General features: G+C 33.5%; 1 protein-coding gene across 2 annotated transcripts in view; it reads left to right on the top strand.

Annotated features, from left to right (window-relative positions):
- LOC132727287 (uncharacterized) overlaps positions 1-14,864 on the top strand; it is a 153,449-nt gene that overhangs the window by 48,507 nt on the left and 90,078 nt on the right. For both annotated transcript variants that reach the window (XM_060712719.1, XM_060712720.1), the window contains exons 9-15: positions 269-343; positions 2,032-2,172; positions 2,832-3,053; positions 5,511-5,657; positions 7,908-7,982; positions 10,238-10,459; positions 12,922-13,068. In XM_060712719.1, coding sequence (XP_060568702.1) covers positions 269-343; positions 2,032-2,172; positions 2,832-3,053; positions 5,511-5,657; positions 7,908-7,982; positions 10,238-10,459; positions 12,922-13,068 — 1,029 coding nt within the window. The remainder of the gene's footprint in view (positions 1-268; positions 344-2,031; positions 2,173-2,831; positions 3,054-5,510; positions 5,658-7,907; positions 7,983-10,237; positions 10,460-12,921; positions 13,069-14,864) is intronic.

Here is a 14,864-nt window from a genome sequence, read left to right as displayed (position 1 = left end):
TATATATAACTTTTCACAAAACATAACAAAAAGTTATTTATAGATTTTGACCGACTGTTTATAGAAATAATTTAAAACACTAAGTTTGTTAGAATTTATTAGTATGTATTTACAAAATTAAATTGGTTGTGACCAATTTAATTTTGCAAATACGTACTAATACACTTTAACCTAAACTAAATTCTATATTTTCTTTCTTTCAAAATTAATGTTGATCAATTTTAAAAAGAAGTTTATTGTTCTAACTGTTGTGTATTTATCTATACAGGTTAGAGAGAGATTAAGCGTTGCTCTCGAGAGAGTTTCAACCCTAGAGGAGGAGCTTGCCACTGCCAACCAGGAGGTGAGTAAATTTGAGCCGCGTCACGACAAAACAAACATAATGGGTTTGTCAGCGCACCCTGATCAGGATCCATGCTGTTCGCTTACAAACCCTATAGCAAGTAGAGAAACTGATAGCGAACAGCATGGATCATGATCAGACTGCGCGGATGCGCAGGCTGGTCTGGATCCATGCTGGTCGCAAACGCACTATGTTGGTTTTGTCATGACCCGGCTCATTTTAGCTGAAATATCTGCATTTCAAGTAACTCTAGTTATAATTTGGGTGATTGTAATGAGGAATTAAGTGATTCAAATGATTATTTTAATGATTCAAATGATAAATGCAGTGATTCAAATGATTATTTTGGGGCATTCATGGCCAAGTTGTTAAGGTTGTTGACTTCAAACCTCTCGCTGTGCGTTTGAATCCCAACAAGGACTTTGGATTCTTCCATGTGGAGTAGTGGCTCAAGTATGATTTACTGGTATTTTTAGTAGTTTTTGAAAGTCCTGATTCAGAAAAATAGGAAACTTTATATCTTCTTGTCTGTAACAATGATGGTGTAATCGTAATCAGTTATGGTAATTGATTGTAATCAAACACATTTTCCCCAAAATAATTGACTGTAATCAGTACTCAAAATTACTTTCAAAATCATTTGAAATATGTAATCCAGAGTAATTGTGATGTAATTATGATTACTTTTGCGAAAGCAATCAAAAGTATTAAATTATACATTTCTATCAAGTGTAATGGATTATTAATCATTAACATGAAATTTATCTGTGTAATTGATTAATAATTGATTACATGTGACTATAGTTGATAACCATTCCTGATTTATGTATTATTGAAATGTTAAAAAAATATAGTCTTGAATATACATGTAGATTAAAAACTTTAATAAAAAGTTATCAAGTTTCAATTTAGTTGACCATGTATAATTGTAGGAAGAGGAAATTTCCTTGTATTGAACTCTTCATGTATTTAACTCTATGATTATGTTTGAGATATATATTAATAAAAGGAAATTGTGAGGTTATTTAAAAGTTTTGTTACCACTACCCAATCAGATTTTAATGCTGATGACTTCCTTTTAATACTGTGATAGGAAATTATTACTTCAGTGGTACAGTCTGCCTGTGTCGGAGCAGTTGTATATAAAATGTTTATGTCTATATCTAAAGGACTCCTTTGGCTTCTGTCAGTTACTATAGATTAAAATGATTAATAAAATCAGATGACATAAAACTGTCCTTGTATTTGTTATGATAAGGATGTGTCATATACATGTATCCATATAATGATATATATTTATTCATTATATACTAATAAATAAAATATTGATCCAATAATATATGTAAAATATTGATCAAATAATATGTGTATTTTCATTTTCAATATTTTCACTGTAAAAAATTATTTTTCACTGCAGTGACCATTTCACCCCTTTCCCAATCCAAATTAACTACCTTAGAAAAAAAAAAGAAAAAAAAAAGGTTCCCCAAAAATATATAATTGTTTTAACTTCTGAGCAAAATTAAATTGTTTGACTTGTTCTTGAAGAAAAAAAATTATGTGATCTTTTGCATTTAAAAGTCATGTATCAAGTGCTTTTTAAACTTTTGTTATGATTAATTCTTCAGAGGGATGAATCTTTCTCCAGATTTCTATGTCTATTTATAGTTAATTACATATATTTACAGTTGTTTACATTACGGGAACAGCAAACAAAATCCCGCCATTCCAGCGGCTCTACAGAGGATGGTAGACATTCAGTGAAGAATGACCCGACATCACCCCCACCTAGCTCAGATCATACTGTAGAAAAAGATCATCATCCAAAGGTAATGGAATACTGAAACAAACTTCAATAGCTTTTGTCACTTGTATAGAGCCAGGCCAGCATGTACCTTCCATGCAGTCCGACCAGGCTCTATACTGTTGGCTTACTGTTTGTTCACGTCATATTCCGAAAGATACTGAACGTGACCAGTTTTAAAAATAGGCATATCAGAAATTCATTCTGATGAGGTATTTGAATTAGGTTTTGGTTAAAGGCTTTGAATTTGAATTCATTTCAAAGGGTTATGACTTGCTGCTTGATAATGTATATATATTTGATAAACATACAAATGTATAATCTGTTATAAATCAGACTATGCAGCAGATAAAAAGTTTCAAGAAGTGGCATTCTTGTCATTTATTATCCTTATTATGTAATTTGTATTAATTATTTGGAAGTTAATATTAAGAAAAATTAAGTTTAATTTGTTTGTTTAAAAAAAGTTGACAAGATTTTTTAGATAAACTATAAATACTTCCATGAATTATTTGGTAATTAATTTGAAGAAATGACTCGATCACAAATCAGATAAAGCAGATGTTATCAATGTATTTATTTTATAATGAACGTTAATTTTCTGTTCACATAAATCATAAATTAATATGGTGAATGTTTTCTTAGGTAGTTGCGAATTTTCCATATTCTTGTTTTGTTTTTCAGAGATTATCAAATGGATCTATAGACCCGGATTCTGATGTGAATAGAGTTATAGAATTACAAGAAACTGTTGAAAAACAGAACTCTGAACTTACAAATACGCGAACAAAAATGTTAGAATTGAACAATAAGTTTACTGAAATTGAGGAGAATTATACAACTGCACAAAAGGATTTAATCAAAGCTCAGGAACAAGTTGTGAAACTGCAGAGAGATCTCAGAGAGGTAAATGTATTCTAGGTCATATACGTTTTAAAGGCCCATTATGCCCTAGAAATGTGCTCTAGGTTGATTTTAAAAGCCCATTTTGCCCTAGAAATGTACTTTAAGTCGGGCTAAAAAAGGGCCCATTATGCCCAAAGATACTTGTTTGATCTCATATGCAACCATTGCCTGCATATCCACTGCACATCCACTGTTCGCTTTTATATTCATAAAAAAATTTCTGACTGAAAAACAAACAGTGGTGATCCTGATCAGCCTGCACATGTGTGCAGACTGATCCCGATCTGCACTGGTCGCATATGAAATTTAACACACATCTATGGGTTAAAGGCCCATTATATCGAAGAAATGCTTTTACATTCCTTTTTTTAAAAGGTTTTTATACCCCCGCACAACAAAGTTGTAAGGGGGGTATACTGGAATCAGCTTGTCTGTCCGGCTGTCCGGCCATCCGTCGGTTTTTTTCTTGTCCGCCCAATAACTTAAGATTCCTTTGACCCTTAGTCTTCATATTTGGCATGGAGGTTAGTCATGATTAGTAGATGACCCCTATTGATTTTGAGGTCACTAGTTCAAAAAGCTTGTCCGCTTAATAACTTAAGATTCCTTTGCCCTACAGTCGTCATATTTGGCATGGAGGTTAGTCATGATTAGTAGATGACCCCTTTTGATTTTGAGGTCACTGGATCAAAGGTCAAGGTCATAGGGACTTTGACTTCAAAAAGTTTGTCCACCCATTAACTTAAGATTCCTTTGACCCACAGTCTTCATATTTGGCATGGATGTTGATCATGACTATAAAGTGACCCCTATTGATTTTGAGGTCACCAGGTCAAAGGTCAAGGTCACAGGGACCTTGACAAAAAAAAAATTTTCTTCTCAATTGCTAAAGAATGTCCTGTCCGCAATGTATTGATTTTGACATTTTCACTTTTGAAGCATGTAGAATACATAACTTAGCAATGCACTGGCTTAGTAACCTCAGATTTGGCAGGGAGGTTGTCCTTGTGCTCTAAATGGCCACTGTTGATTCTGACAAAGTGGTATGCAGGGGTATTCACGCCATGATAGTGGCAGTTCTAGTTATTTTTGATGTATGTTTATAGTTTCCAAAATGTTACTCATCCAAAATGTTACTCATTGGCCAATCACCTGAACTATCTTTTTCTTACATCACTTTATTGGCAATAATGAATAGTATAGTTATAGTGATTTAGCTTTTGTATGGAAGTCAAAATACTACTTTGTTTACATTTTGCTATTTTTATAACAAAACATTTCACATTTAATGCTAATTTCCTCAGATAACAAACATCTAACATGCTCTAAAACCATTATTTTAACATTATAAAACTCATGTTTCCCCTTTCCAAAGAAGTAAAAATTTATATATCTTTTTGAAGCAAAGTGCCTTTAAGCAAAATATTTTTTAGAACTCATAAATTATAAAACTATGTTGTTTTAACAATCCTATGGTCAATTCTTGAAAAATTTGATTAATAGAAAGTCTCTGTTATGTAGCATACTTGACTATTGTGCATAATCAGAAAATATTATGCTGGAATTTTAAATAGTACTTTTATTCTTTGACCAGTTACTAATGACTTCCTGAATTGGCCATTTGCTTATAGGGAAATATGCAAACATGTTTCTTTCATACAGGTATTTCAGACATATACTTTTTCAAAATTCAGACAATAAATTTGTATTCTATGGACATGAGGAAAACGCTGAAGTTTTGGTTTTATTGTTATGAATCCATCATGTTAAACATACCATACTTTTTCAAACAGGTTATATCCTAACTCCACATTAAATTAAAAGGGTCAGACTTGAACTTACCATAAGAAAAAAAAGAAAGAAAAAACCCAACTTTTCAGTGAATTATTTAACAAAATAAATTTCTGTAACTGAAACATTATTAATTTACAGGTAAGTAGTAGTCTATTGGTGTCTGTAATATCCCCTGTAACTCATGAATTGTTGGTTTGAGGCTTACTTTGGGAACAATTCTGTTTTTATGTCATGAAACCATCACTGGTTGGTCCAGGAAAATCCCTGATTTATTGGAAGTTGAGAGAACGTTTTTCGCAATTAAACTTAAAATTTAGGTGAAAGCATCTAGGTTAGCAGACCCCAGAAAATATAAAATTTTAGTGCACATGCTTATTGGCAGCTGCAGCCCCCACACTGCCGCTTTTTTTAACATGTTTATTTTTGAAACTACAACAAAATTCAGAATAACATTTAGAAACAGAATAAAATCATAGTAGCAAAATCGCATGCATACTCATTTAGTTCTGGGGATTCCTAAACTAGTTCTGGAATTCGCTAAATTAGTTCTGGGGTCTGCGTAACTAGATTTTATCCAATTTATGTCAAAATTTACAGATGAAGTAGTTTAAACTTATGACCAGTCAGTAGCCTTAAAAATCAAATTCTGTGTTTGTTTTACAGTCAATAGCACAAAAAGAAGACCAAGAAGAAAGGATAGCTACATTAGAAAAACGCTACTTAACTGCTCAGATAGAAACTACATCCTTACGTGATTTAAACGATAAACTAGAGTCAGAGCTAGCTACCAAAGATGGTCAATTAAAAACAGTAAGTTTTTTTAATGCTACAAAATTTTGTGTGGTTGTAGTGGTGTTGGTAGTTTTCACTCCGGATCACGGCAGAACGTCACATTGAAATTACTAGAGCTCAGTTCAGCCACTGCATTGTTCCTGGGCAGGCTGTAAAACAGTTTACCAGTACAAGTTGCCTTCACTTACGCAAGGAACAGATTACTTCTGTACATGCAAGATCAGAGGTACAGTGTGAATGACTGTAGAAAAAATTTCATGATCGATCACAAGGAAAGTGACATTCGCTGCCAGGGAATCGAGACCTGGTCGAACGATTCACAGCCCAGAGTTCTACCTATTCAGCTAACCAGATGGTTAGGAATTTTGTTTCCATGCTAGTTTGTTTTTTAACTCACCTGTCACAAAGTGACAGGGTGAGCTTTTGTGATTTTTTCCGGCGTCCGTCCGTCGTCCGTCCGTAAACTTTTACTTTAAATGACATCTCCTCATAAACCACTAAGCCAATTTCATCCAAACTTCACAGGAATGTTCCTTTGGTGGTCACCTTTAAAAATTGTTCAAATATTTTAATTCCATGCAGAACTCTGGTTACCATGGCAACAGAAAGAAAAAACTTTAAATATCTTCTTTTAAAAAACCCATAGAGCTAGAGCTTAGATATTTGGCATGAAACATCTTCTAGTAAGTGTCTACCAAGATTGTTCACATAAAAGCCCTGGGGTCAAAATTGGCCCCGCCGCAGGGGGTCATTGATTTTCCCTATATGCATATAGTAAAAACTTAAAAAATATTCTTTTAAAGAACCAAAAGAGCTAGAGCTAAGATATTTAGCATGAAACATCTTCTAATGAGTGTCTACCAAGTTTGTTCAAATAAAAGCCCTGGGGTCAAAATTGGCCCGCCCCAGGGGGTCATTGATTTTCCCTATATGCATATAGTAAAAACTTAAAAATCTTCTTTTAAAGAACTCAAAGAGCTAGAGCTAAGATATTTAGCATGAAACATGTTCTAATAAGTGTCTACCAAGTTTGTTCAAATAAAAGCCCTGGGGTCAAAATTGGCTCCGCCCGGGGGTCATTGATTTTCCCTATATGCATATAGTAAAAACTTAAAAAATCTTCTTTTAAAGAACTCAAAGAGCTATAGCTAAGATATTTAGCATCAAACATGTTCTAATGGGTGTCTACCAAGTTTGTTTAATTAAAAGCCCTGGGGTCAAAATTGGCCCCGCCCCGGGGGTCATTGATTTTCTTTATATGTGTATAGCAAAAACTTAAAATCTTCTTTGAAAAAACCCAAATAGCTAGAGTTTAGATATTAAGCATGAAACATCTTGTAGTAAGTTTCTACAAAGTTTGTTCAAATTAAAGCCCTGGGGTCAAAACTGGCCTGGCCCAAGGGATTGTTTTTAACTATATGACTTTGTGTATAGTAATTACTTAAAAAAAAATTTCTTTTAAAAAGCCCAATGAGCTAGAGCTTAGATGTTTAGCATGAAACATCTTCTTATGGGTGTGTACCAAGTTTGTGCAAATAAAAGCCCTTGGGTTTAATTGGCCCTGCAACGTTGGGGGGGGGGGGATTGGGGTTGTGGGGGGGCCTATATACAGGTGAGCAATCTCAGGGCCATCATGGCCCTCTTGTATATTTGTCTTAATATTTCCATATCTTTGTCACTGGTCAAGGAAATATAGGTTTAATATACTGTTAGGAATAGTGATAGGGGGTTTGTTCTAAGACTTTGTGGAACAAATGAATATATCATTGTTAAATAATATAATACAGAAATATGATATGATTGGAGTGTATGCAAGCTAGAAGCGCCTTCACAATTTTGAATTAGTGTTTGCAATTATTTTTTGTCCAGTAGGATTGCAGTATTTCAAATGAATCGTAACACATTTACTTTGGTTAATCAACAAACTGTGAATCAGTCTAGTAAATCAACTGCTCAAATCAAATCAAATTTGATTTATTGTCAGTATATATATATATATATATATATAACTTTTCACAAAACATAACAAAAAGTTATTTATAGATTTTGACCGGCTGTTTATAGAAATAATTTAAAACACTAAGTTTGTTAGAATTTATTAGTATGTATTTACAAAATTAAATTGGTTGTGACCAATTTAATTTTGCAAATACGTACTTATACACTTTAACCTAAACTAAATTCTATATTTTCTTTCTTTCAAAATTAATGTTGATCAATTTTAAAAAGAAGTTTATTGTTCTAACTGTTGTGTATTTATCTATACAGGTTAGAGAGAGATTAAGGGTTGCTCTCGAGAATGTTTCAACCCTAGAGGAGGAGCTTGCCACTGCCAACCAGGAGGTGAGTAAATTTGAGCCGCGTCACGACAAAACCAACATAATGGGTTTGTCCGCGCACCCTGATCAGGATCCATGCTGTTCGCTTACAAACCCTATAGCAAGTAGAGAAACTGATAGCGAACAGCATGGATCATGATCAGACTGCGCGGATGCGCAGGCTGGTCTGGATCCATGCTGGTCGCAAACGCACTATGTTGGTTTTGTCATGACCCGGCTCATTTTAGCTGAAATATCTGCATTTCAAGTAACTCTAGTTATAATTTGGGTGATTGTAATGAGGAATTAAGTGATTCAAATGATTATTTTAATGATTCAAATGATAAATGCAGTGATTCAAATGATTATTTTGGGGCATTCATGGCCAAGTTGTTAAGGTTGTTGACTTCAAACCTCTCGCTGTGCGTTTGAATCCCAACAAGGACTTTGGATTCTTCCATGTGGAGTAGTGGCTCAAGTATGATTTACTGGTATTTTTAGTAGTTTTTGAAAGTCCTGATTCAGAAAAATAGGAAACTTTATATCTTCTTATCTGTAACAATGATGGTGTAATCGTAATCAGTTATGGTAATTGATTGTAATCAAACACATTTTCCCCAAAATAATTGACTGTAATCAGTACTCAAAATTACTTTCAAAATCATTTGAAATATGTAATCCAGAGTAATTGTGATGTAATTATGATTACTTTTGCGAAAGCAATCAAAAGTATTAAATTATACATTTCTATCAAGTGTAATGGATTATTTAAGAAATAATATATCCCAAACAGTGATTTTATCGCTCAATAACATCACTGTTTGGAGTTCGGATGCGAGGAATTATATCACGAGGGCGTAGCCCGAGTGATATAATGATGCGCATCCGAACGACAAACAGTGATGTTATCAAGCGATAAAATCACTGATTTGGATATATTATTTCGATTCTAACACGACATCAACAAATAAATGTTGCCGTACTTGATAGTTAAGCAAAATTGCGCCTGATTTGTTTCCGTACTTATTTTCAGCGCGTCGGATTTTTAGTGGTTACGTCACGTGTATAATGATTACCTCACATGTCTAAATATAGAACGTCAAACTGTGCATCTGTTGCATAATAACACACACTTTCTGTTCTTCTATGTTCAATAGGGAAAAATGCGGGTCGTGTTAGAATAATCATTAACATGAAATTTATCTGTGTAATTGATTAATAATTGATTACATGTGACTATAGTTGATAACCATTCCTGATTTATGTATTATTGAAATGTTAAAAAAATATAGTCTTGAATATACATGTAGATTAAAAACTTTAATAAAAAGTTATCAAGTTTCAATTTAGTTGACCATGTATAATTGTAGGAAGAGAAAATTTCCTTGTATTGAACTCTTCATGTATTTAACTCTATGATTATGTTTGAGATATATATTAATAAAAGGAAATTGTGAGGTTATTTAAAAGTTTTGTTACCACTACCCAATCAGATTTTAATGCTGATGACTTCCTTTTAATACTGTGATAGGAAATTATTACTTCAGTGGTACAGTCTGCCTGTGTCGGAGCAGTTGTATATAAAATGTTTATGTCTATATCTAAAGGACTCCTTTGGCTTCTGTCAGTTACTATAGATTAAAATGATTAATAAAATCAGATGACATAAAACTGTCCTTGTATTTGTTATGATAAGGATGTGTCATATACATGTATCCATATAATGATATATATTTATTCATTATATACTAATAAATAAAATATTGATCCAATAATATATGTAAAATATTGATCAAATAATATGTGTATTTTCATTTTCAATATTTTCACTGTAAAAAATTATTTTTCACTGCAGTGACCATTTCACCCCTTTCCCAATCCAAATTAACTACCTTAGAAAAAAAAAAAAGAAAAAAAAAAGGTTCCCCAAAAATATATAATTGTTTTAACTTCTGAGCAAAATTAAATTGTTTCATCCTTATTATGTAATTTGTATTAATTATTTGGAAGTTAATATTGAAACATTAAAAAAAAATTAAGTTTAATTTGTTTGTTTAAAAAAAGTCAACAAGATTTTTTAGATAAACTATAAATACTTCCATGAATTATTTGGTAATTAATTTGAAGAAATGACTCGATCACAAATCAGATAAAGCAGATGTTATCAATGTATTTATTTTATAATGAACGTTAATTTTCTGTTCACATAAATCATAAATTAATATCGTGAACGTTTTCTTACATCGTTGTGAATTTTCCATATTCTTGTTTTGTTTTCAGAGATTATCAAATGGATCTATAGACCCGGATTCTGATGTGAATAGAGTTATAGAATTACAAGAAACTGTTGAAAAACAGAACTCTGAACTTACAAATACGCGAACAAAAATGTTAGAATTGAACAATAAGTTTACTGAAGTTGAGGAGAATTATACAACTGCACAAAAGGATTTAATCAAAGCTCAGGAACAAGTTGTGAAACTACAGAGAGATCTCAGAGAGGTAAATGTATTCTAGGTCATATACGTTTTAAAGGCCCATTATGCCCTAGAAATGTGCTCTAGGTTGATTTTAAAAGCCCATTTTGCCCTAGAAATGTACTTTAGGTCGGGCTAAAAAAGGGCCCATTATGCCCAAAGATACTTGTTTGATCTCATATGCAACCATTGCCTGCATATCCACTGCACATCCACTGTTCGCTTTTATATTCATAAAAAAATTTCTGACTGAAAAACAAACAGTGGTGATCCTGATCAGCCTGCACATGTGTGCAGACTGATCCCGATCTGCACTGGTCGCATATGAAATTTAACACACATCTATGGGGTAAAGGGTTAAAGGCCCATTATATCGAAGAAATGCTTTTACATTCCTTTTTTAAAAGGTTTTTATACCCCCGCACAACAAAGTTGTAAGGGGGGTATACTGGAATCAGCTTGTCTGTCCGGCTGTCCGGCCATCCGTCGGTTTTTTCTTGTCCGCCCAATAACTTAAGATTCCTTTGACCCTTAGTCTTCATATTTGGCATGGAGGTTAGTCATGATTAGTAGATGACCCCTATTGATTTTGAGGTCACTAGTTCAAAAAGCTTGTCCGCTTAATAACTTAAGATTCCTTTGCCCTACAGTCGTCATATTTGGCATGGAGGTTAGTCATGATTAGTAGATGACCCCTTTTGATTTTGAGGTCACTGGATCAAAGGTCAAGGTCATAGGGACTTTGACTTCAAAAAGTTTGTCCACCCATTAACTTAAGATTCCTTTGACCCACAGTCTTCATATTTGGCATGGATGTTGATCATGACTATAAAGTGACCCCTATTGATTTTGAGGTCACCAGGTCAAAGGTCAAGGTCACAGGGACCTTGACAAAAAAAAATTTTCTTCTCAATTGCTAAAGAATGTCCTGTCCGCAATGTATTGATTTTGACATTTTCACTTTTGAAGCATGTAGAATACATAACTTAGCAATGCACTGGCTTAGTAACCTCAGATTTGGCAGGGAGGTTGTCCTTGTGCTCTAAATGGCCACTGTTGATTCTGACAAAGTGGTATGCAGGGGTATTCACGCCATGATAGTGGCAGTTCTAGTTATTTTTGATGTATGTTTATAGTTTCCAAAATGTTACTCATCCAAAATGTTACTCATTGGCCAATCACCTGAACTATCTTTTTCTTACATCACTTTATTGGCAATAATGAATAGTATAGTTATAGTGATTTAGCTTTTGTATGGAAGTCAAAATACTACTTTGTTTACATTTTGCTATTTTTATAACAAAACATTTCACATTTAATGCTAATTTCCTCAGGTAACAAACATTTAACATGCTCTAAAACCATTATTTTAACATTATAAAACTCATGTTTCCCCTTTCCAAAGAAGTAAAAATTTATATATCTTTTTGAAGCAAAGTGCCTTTAAGCAAAATATTTTTTAGAACTCATAAATTATAAAACTATGTTGTTTTAACAATCCTATGGTCAATTCTTGAAAAATTTGATTAATAGAAAGTCTCTGTTATGTAGCATACTTGACTATTGTGCATAATCAGAAAATATTATGCTGGAATTTTAAATAGTACTTTTATTCTTTGACCAGTTACTAATGACTTCCTGAATTGGCCATTTGCTTATAGGGAAATATGCAAACATGTTTCTTTCATACAGGTATTTCAGACATATACTTTTTCAAAATTCAGACAATAAATTTGTATTCTATGGACATGAGGAAAACGCTGAAGTTTTGGTTTTATTGTTATGAATCCATCATGTTAAACATACCATACTTTTTCAAACAGGTTATATCCTAACTCCACATTAAATTAAAAGGGTCAGACTTGAACTTACCATAAGAAAAAAAAGAAAGAAAAAACCCAACTTTTCAGTGAATTATTTAACAAAATAAATTTCTGTAACTGAAACATTATTAATTTACAGGTAAGTAGTAGTCTATTGGTGTCTGTAATATCCCCTGTAACTCATGAATTGTTGGTTTGAGGCTTACTTTGGGAACAATTCTGTTTTTATGTCATGAAACCATCACTGGTTGGTCCAGGAAAATCCCTGATTTATTGGAAGTTGAGAGAACTTTTTTCGCAATTAAACTTAAAATTTAGGTGAAAGCATCTAGGTTAGCAGACCCCAGAAAATAAAAAATATTAGTGCACATGCTTATTGGCAGCTGCAGCCCCCACACTGCCGCTTTTTTTAACATGTTTATTTTTGAAACTACAACAAAATTCAGAATAACATTTAGAAACAGAATAAAATCATAGTAGCAAAATCGCATGCATACTCATTTAGTTCTGGGGATTCCTAAACTAGTTCTGGAATTCGCTAAATTAGTTCTGGGGTCTGCGTAACTAGATTTTATCCAATTTATGTCAAAATTTACAGATGAAGTAGTTTAAACTTATGACCAGTCAGTAGCCTTAAAAATCAAATTCTGTGTTTGTTTTACAGTCAATAGCACAAAAAGAAGACCAAGAAGAAAGGATAGCTACATTAGAAAAACGCTACTTAACTGCTCAGATAGAAACTACATCCTTACGTGATTTAAACGATAAACTAGAGTCAGAGCTAGCTACCAAAGATGGTCAATTAAAAACAGTAAGTTTTTTTAATGCTACAAAATTTTGTGTGGTTGTAGTGGTGTTGGTAGTTTTCACTCCGGATCACGGCAGAACGTCACATTGAAATTACTAGAGCTCAGTTCAGCCACTGCATTGTTCCTGGGCAGGCTGTAAAACAGTTTACCAGTACAAGTTGCCTTCACTTACGCAAGGAACAGATTACTTCTGTACATGCAAGATCAGAGGTACAGTGTGAATGACTGTAGAAAAAATTTCATGATCGATCACAAGGAAAGTGACATTCGCTGCCAGGGAATCGAGACCTGGTCGAACGATTCACAGCCCAGAGTTCTACCTATTCAGCTAACCAGATGGTTAGGAATTTTGTTTCCATGCTAGTTTGTTTTTTAACTCACCTGTCACAAAGTGACAGGGTGAGCTTTTGTGATTTTTTCCGGCGTCCGTCCGTCGTCCGTCCGTAAAAATTTACTTTAAATGACATCTCCTCATAAACCACTAAGCCAATTTCATCCAAACTTCACAGGAATGTTCCTTTGGTGGTCACCTTTAAAAATTGTTCAAATATTTTAATTCCATGCAGAACTCTGGTTACCATGGCAACAGAAAGAAAAAACTTTAAATATCTTCTTTTAAAAAACCCATAGAGCTAGAGCTTAGATATTTGGCATGAAACATCTTCTAGTAAGTGTCTACCAAGATTGTTCACATAAAAGCCCTGGGGTCAAAATTGGCCCCGCCGCAGGGGGTCATTGATTTTCCCTATATGCATATAGTAAAAACTTAAAAAATATTCTTTTAAAGAACCAAAAGAGCTAGAGCTAAGATATTTAGCATGAAACATCTTCTAATGAGTGTCTTACCAAGTTTGTTCAAATAAAAGCCCTGGGGTCAAAATTGGCCCGCCCCAGGGGGTCATTGATTTTCCCTATATGCATATAGTAAAAACTTAAAAATCTTCTTTTAAAGAACTCAAAGAGTTAGAGCTAAGATATTTAGCATGAAACATGTTCTAATAAGTGTCTACCAAGTTTGTTCAAATAAAAGCCCTGGGGTCAAAATTGGCTCCGCCCGGGGGTCATTGATTTTCCCTATATGCATATAGTAAAAACTTAAAAAATCTTCTTTTAAAGAACTCAAAGAGCTATAGCTAAGATATTTAGCATCAAACATGTTCTAATGGGTGTCTACCAAGTTTGTTTAATTAAAAGCCCTGGGGTCAAAATTGGCCCCGCCCCGGGGGTCATTGATTTTCTTTATATGTGTATAGCAAAAACTTAAAATCTTCTTTGAAAAAACCCAAATAGCTAGAGTTTAGATATTAAGCATGAAACATCTTGTAGTAAGTTTCTACAAAGTTTGTTCAAATTAAAGCCCTGGGGTCAAAACTGGCCTGGCCCAAGGGATTGTTTTTAACTATATGACTTTGTGTATAGTAATTACTTAAAAAAAAATTTCTTTTAAAAAGCCCAATGAGCTAGAGCTTAGATGTTTAGCATGAAACATCTTCTTATGGGTGTGTACCAAGTTTGTGCAAATAAAAGCCCTTGGGTTTAATTGGCCCTGCAACGTTGGGGGGGGGGATTGGGGTTGTGGGGGGCCTATATACAGGTGAGCAATCTCAGGGCCATCATGGCCCTCTTGTATATTTGTCTTAATATTTCCATATCTTTGTCACTGGTCAAGGAAATATAGGTTTAATATACTGTTAGGAATAGTGATAGGGGGTTTGTTCTAAGACTTTGTGGAACAAATGAATATATCATTGTTAAATAATATAATACAGAAATATGATATGATTGGAGTGTATGCAAG

The sequence above is a fragment of the Ruditapes philippinarum genome, unplaced genomic scaffold (genome assembly GCF_026571515.1).
Source record: "Ruditapes philippinarum isolate M1 unplaced genomic scaffold, ASM2657151v2 ctg1880_1_1_1_1, whole genome shotgun sequence".
NCBI classification, from domain to species: Eukaryota; Metazoa; Mollusca; class Bivalvia; order Venerida; family Veneridae; genus Ruditapes; species Ruditapes philippinarum.
Note: the sequence above shows the minus strand (reverse complement) of the source record. Positions and strands in the feature narration are given on the sequence as shown.